The 6384-nt window shown below is 41.2% G+C and overlaps 1 protein-coding gene across 1 annotated transcript in view; it reads left to right on the top strand.

Moving 5' to 3' along the window:
* Positions 1-5579, top strand: part of SMPD2 (sphingomyelin phosphodiesterase 2) — a 16527-nt gene extending 10948 nt beyond the window's left edge. The window contains exons 7-11 of the mRNA XM_015817729.1: positions 277-359; positions 637-769; positions 1013-1117; positions 2542-2692; positions 4747-5579. Coding sequence (XP_015673215.1) covers positions 277-359; positions 637-769; positions 1013-1117; positions 2542-2692; positions 4747-5090 — 816 coding nt within the window. The 3' untranslated portion in view covers positions 5091-5579. The remainder of the gene's footprint in view (positions 1-276; positions 360-636; positions 770-1012; positions 1118-2541; positions 2693-4746) is intronic.
* The last annotated feature ends 805 nt before the right edge of the window (positions 5580-6384 follow it).

The following is a 6384-nucleotide window of genomic DNA, read 5'->3' on the forward strand; positions in this document are numbered from 1 at the left end:
GACAAAGCAGTCATTAATGCTAAGATTAATTTACCTGTGATCTAAGATTAATCAAACAATTCTAACTACACCTATCAAAAAGTCCATTTTTATCATGAGACTTTTGGGAAGAAGCTCATGACATAACTTAAATTCTTTCCACCTTTCTCTTGTAACCATGAACCAAGATTTTTTTCTGCTATTTTATATTCAGCAACTAAAATGAGTGTGGGAATAATGGCTGTGTAATTTCATAGATAATGCACATAATTTTTATACATTTATTTTTTTCCCCAGCTCCATGCTGAATATTGTCGAGAGAAGGATACATACCTGCCCCATCGTGTGGTTCAGGCCTGGGAACTTGGCCAGTTCATACAGTAAGAATTATAGCTGTAGAATTCAAACAAAGTTTGTGCTGTATTGGAATCCAATGACAGGGGCTGTGTCACTAGTGTCCCCTTGGTCCCCTGAAAGTTAACTTTAGCTAGCTAAAAGTTAAAAGCTTTCGCTCAGGAGAAGCTCAGTTTATTTCATGCCAGAGAGATTGAGAAGGATGTTTATTAATTAGGGATACATTTCATATAACAGCGTTTATATTTCTCTCTTCAAAAAAGCTCTTCTGTCTTGCTTTGTGATTCTCTCCCACCTTTCCAGGCATACCTCCAAAGGAGCTGATGTGGTGCTGCTTGGAGGAGACCTGAATATGCACCCAGAAGATGTTGGCATTCGGCTATTGAGAGGATGGACGGGGCTGCGAGATTCCTTCATAGCTGCAGAGAAAATTAAAGTGAGCATCTTTGCATGCACAAGTACTTGAATATGTCCATGTCTGATATTATCATCGAGACTCAGAAACAATTATTTTCACTCATTCAAAAGCTGGATGTACAGTGACCTGTTTTATCCCTTTGGCTATCCCCCATTTTGTTTCCCCAAGTTTGGATTTCTGCGATGGAAATCCAGTTCACCTCTTGCAACTACTCCAAATGGTGTGTTTAAGAGTCTCTGTTGTCTCTGATCTTTTTCTCAGGGCTGTGAAGATGGCTGTACCCTTGTGCCAGCCAACTGCTACATCAACAAGAAAGAACTGCAGTGTTATCCCCAGGGGATTCGTATTGACTACATTCTTTATAAAGTACGTGCAAGTTAATATCTAGAAAACAGAGACTGAGCAAAGTGTTGTAGAGAGAGTTTGGGAAGCAGGTGAGAATGAAAGCTCTCTCATTTGAAAAACACTTCCCACTGAACAAGGCAGCTGCTCCGTGTTTTCAACTTTATCCTTTGGTAATGGGTTCAGCTACTTGTTATTTACTGTTGTGTTCATTTGACAGTTGCTCTCAGGCGAGGAAGGTCCAGACAGTGCTAGTATGGTGTGTGCAAAGCTAAGAGCAGAAGGGTTGTGTGGCACTTCAGCATCAAGGACAGAATCCAAGGCACCTGTGTGAATGTCGTAAATTGAATGCACCTTTTTTTTTTTTTTTACCAGGGCATGTGAACATTGAGTATAGGGCAGTGGTAGGCAACCTTGGCTCTTTTATGACTCGTGGACTTCACCTCCCAGGATTCCTGAGCCAGCATGCTGGCTCAGGAATTCTGGGAGTTGAAGTCCATGAGTCATAAAAGAGCCAAGGTTGCCTACCCCTGGTATAGGGGGAGCAACTCCCTGACCCCAGGGAAAAAAGTGACGTAGGAAGTTGCAGAGAAACACTACCTGAGCACCCATGTCTGTTCTGAAGCATTGTGCAGCCTTAAAATGTAGGTCTGTGCATTACTATCCTGGAACATTGAAATCATTTGATTGAACCCAGAGGAACAATACTTTCACAGCTATTGTTCCTTCCCATTTCAAAACAATGGTTTATGATGGAAAGGTCACCTTTAACCTATTAATCTCTTTTTCCAGGGGGAAGGGAAATAACAATTACAGCTGCTTTCTTAGTCTGAATCTGAACACTTCTGAGTAGCCTCTTGAGATACATTCAGGAGACTAAAGTGAAGCTCCTCAGAACAGAAAGACTGAAAATTCTTTTTAAGCTCTCCTTTAATTTGCTGTTCTCTGATGTTTATCATTAAAATGGAGGGCCATTTTAGATGTATTGAGAAAAATCTCAACTGCTTACTATCTAATCTTTTGGGAGCAAGATAGGAATATCTTAAATCAGAGCTGTTTTTCAGTGGGCAAGAACCTATGTACTACTTAAATCTGAAGATATGATTTTAAATGTCAATTGTTGACATTTAAGATTAATTAGATAAAAAAATATTCAAAGGAACAAACTGCCAGGAGTTGTTGTAGAATCACATTCCTTGGAGATACTTACCTTTGTGGATAGATTATATGATAGCAGCTTCATGTATAGTAAAATTTCTCTTAGAGTAAATCTAGTTCCTTTTGGACATTTCAAACTGCTACTGTTTTTCTAAGAAAACAACATTCCATTTTTTTTCTGCATTATTTGTAGCTCATTAATCTAGCTATAACATTTTGGGAGATGTTTCTTTAGTTATGCTATCTGCAGATAACGAACAGTTTGCCACCTTGTCTGTCCTTTCTTATAGGGCTCATCTCAATATGATATTAGATGCAATATTCATGAAACTACTACAGGAACCGCTCCTGGCAAGGATTTTCCTTACTCTGACCATGAAGCTGTCAAAGTGACACTCTCTGTAGTCCAATCAAATAAAAGTGAAAACAATCTTCCAGTTGGTGAGTGTTCAAATTTCATTGGTTTCCCACAAGCGAAGCAAAAGCAGGAGGAACAGAGAATCTGTGGCCTTCCAGCTATTGCTGTACCACAATGACCATCATTCCTAGACAGTGCGGCTATCTATTATTGAAAGATTCTTCGAGCATCTATAATATTAAGCAGTGTCTGGAATCTGCAGATTCCCTATGCCTCTGTGAGAGGGTTCTTAGGATCGGTCAAACAAAAGGCAGCGGGCAATGATTTTCTTGTGAACTAATTCACTTTTATTTGCAGCATAACAAAGAAATATATACATTTATAATAACAATAACAACAATAATAATAGTAGTTGGAAGCAACCTTGGAGGTCATCTAGTCCAACCCCCTGCTCAGGCAGGAAACCCTATACCATTTCAGACAAATGGCTGTCCAGTCTCTTTTTAAAAACTTCCAGTGTTGGAGCATTCACAGCTTCTGGAGGCAGGTTGTTCCACTGATTAATTGTTCTAACAGTCAGGACATTTCTCCTTAGTTCTAGGTTACTTCTCTCTTTGGTCAGTTTCCATCCATTGCTTCTTGTCCTGCCTTCAGCTGCTTTGGAGAATAGCTTGACTCCTTCTTCTTTGTGGCAACCCCTGAGATATTGGAACACTGCTATCATGTGCCCTCTCGTCCTTCTTTTCATTAAACTAGACGTACCCAATTCCAGCAACCGTTCCTTATATGTTTTAGCCTCCAGTCCCCTAATCATCTTTGTTGCTCTTCTCTGTACTCTTTCTAGAGTTTCAACATCTTTTTTACATCGTGGTGACCAACATTGGATGCAGTATTCCAAGTGTGGCTTTACCAAGGCATTGTAAAGTGGTATTAACACTTCACGTGATCTTGATTTTATCCCTCTGTTAATGCAGCCTAGCACTGTGTTGGCTTTTTTGGCAGCTGCAGCACTGCTGGCTCATATTTAAGTGATTGTCCACTAAGACTCCGAGATCCCTCTTACAGTTACTACTATTGACTAGTAGTAGTTACTATTACTATTATCTTCAACAGCTTCAGCTACTCTTCCTCTTTTGGTTTCTGTCTTCAAGGGAATATAGTGAATTGCTTTATGGCCTAATTGCTCTACCATTCTGGGATTAACTAGCTCCCTGCCTGCAATAGCCGGGCTTCTGCTAAAATTGACTATACCTCCATTAAAATGTAATTGTTACTAAATTCCTAAGAGAGTTAATCAAGGACTTTAATTAAAACTTTAGCTGGCGTTCTCTTGCAATCAACACAAACTTGATTTTTCTCTCTGGTTTCTTCTCCCTCTGGATGTCTCTGCTGAATATACCAGTGCTTTGTTACATAATTCTCTTTTTCAGTGATCATCAATTACCCCAGAGCCTGCATGGGACTGCTAAATCTTTCCTTGCTTGCCGATTGTCTTCTTTTCTTTCTTGGAATCTGAGCCAGAACAATATTACTCCCTGCTAGCTTTTTCAGCTCATTTAACTCTATGCAAGTTTGTGTATGAAAAGCTTCTTATCATACCCCATGTTTAGTCTGAAGTGATCACTCCCGTAATTACAGTTTGTAATTAAAGGACAGCGGTTTTCAACCTTTCCGGCTCGGCAGACTGGTGGAGGCGGTGGTAGCAGGATGGGGAGAAGGAATGGTTTTAATGGGTGCATGTGTGCTGCTTTCACAAATGCAACTTTGCATGCACATGGGCTTGCCCACCACTTCCCCGGCCTGGTTCCGAACAGGCTGCGGCCCAACATTGAGCCACGGACCAGAGATTGGGGACCCCTGATCTAGGAGATTCTGTAGCAGGATAGCAGATGCTGTTTGCCTTCTCTATTTTGTCACAGCCTATATCATTATTCATCTATAATTTTCTACCCAGGCACTTATATAAAAGTAATTTCCCATTTTGTTAATTTCAGAAAGAAAACTGTCCACGGGAGTAGCCAAATAACTCCCTCTCTCCTTCTCTTGATAAAATAGCAATCGGTCTGTGACAGCTGGATCTCACTGTGCAGAATCAACAGCTTCATGTGGTTGAAATCACTATTCTCTTTACTTTTAGAGCCGGTTCTGGTGGATGTCTTGAACGAAGCCCGTCTGGAGGTGCAAGTGGGGTTACATTCAGCAAAACGGCAGCAGTATTTGTGTGGCCGCATGGCCGTCCTGGCTCTGCTTCTGCTGGTCATACAAGGAGCCATGGCAATGAGTTCCATGTTTGGTGGAGCTCTCCAGCAGCCCTTCCCCAAGTTCTCCTTCTCTTTGCTCAGTCTACTCTCTGTGTCAGTCCTGCTTATCTCAGCTGTGCTGTATCTCTTCCACATCATCGAAGTGAAGGTGCTGCGGGGAACAGAGGAACAAATGCGGGTGGGGCTGCAGACACTCCAGGAGAAATTCAACAGCAGGTGAAACATTTGATGGCTGCACTGATGGCATGAACCAAGAGACTGGGCAGAGGTGGGAGTAACAAATCCCTCTGTGATTCTCAGCAATAACAGTTCACTGGTTCTAAATAAGGAATGGTAATTAACCTTTGGTACTGTAAAGGGAGGGGGGGTTTAATAGGCTGGATTTTTGAGCAGTAACATTTTTTAGATTTTTTTTGTGCTGAAGACATGGGTGGATTGTGAAACTAACCTGGCTATTTAAAAAAAAACAATTTTTATTGTAAAATACTATTTTAATAGAATTAAACACATACTGGACGGTTACATTTGTATTGAGAAAGGTAAGAACAGATGCGTAAAATAAAATGCTACTAATTATACAGCTACTTTTCCTACAACAATAATGTTTTCAGCTGTACTAAGTAAATGGTAACAATTATTGATGGAAATCTATTTTTAATATGTACCTTGTTGGGTAACACTTTAGCATTTCTTTACACTTTAGATCAGGGGTCCCCAATCCCCGGTCCCTGGACCAGTACCAGGCCGCGGCATGTCAGCAACCAGTCCACACAAACAAGGAAAGCCCCATCCGCAGGATGCAGGCAGCATACAAAACCACATCCCCTCCGGTCCATGGAAAGAAAAACCTCTCTCCACGGAACTGGTCCCTGGTGCCCAAAAGGTTGGGGGCCTCTGCTTTAGATGGTCATGTACAGTGCATTAGTTTTAGGAGCTGTCCAGTTCCTGGTGCTTAATTTTAGGAAGGGATATCTTCAGAATTTAGCGGAATATCATATATAGTCCATCCTTCCTTAAGTTCACAGAGAAGAGCAATACATGTTACCTTAAGTCATAATTCCTGTTCTCTCAAGAGTGTCAGAGTCCAGTGTAACCAAAATCTGAAACATCTGGGTTTTGGCCAAGACAAATTTGATGGAGTCTTATTCGATGTGTATGGTAAAGCTGATATACCCCACCCCTCCCTCCTGTCTCCTTATGGCACATGCACACAGCCCTCCCTTGATCTTTCTGTTTCCCCCCCTCCCTTCCTTTAGTCATTGCCGCCCTCCCCACTTTTGCCCAGATGATATAGGTGTATTTTGGACAGGGCACACAGACCAGTCAGACCTGGATCTTGTGCCTAGAACACTCAATGACTGAAATGTTTGCAAACCCTATTACACCTATGTTCAGGTTGGGTTAATCAGAACCAACCAAGACGAGAGAAACTTGAGTCAAAAAGTGATTTTTGAAACACACAAAAGCTTTGATACCCATGCTGAAAATATAATAGAAATTAGTTATAAATCATC

Source organism: Protobothrops mucrosquamatus, unplaced genomic scaffold (genome assembly GCF_001527695.2).
Source record: "Protobothrops mucrosquamatus isolate PMUCROS unplaced genomic scaffold, P.Mucros_1.0 scaffold631, whole genome shotgun sequence".
NCBI lineage: Eukaryota > Metazoa > Chordata > Lepidosauria > Squamata > Viperidae > Protobothrops > Protobothrops mucrosquamatus.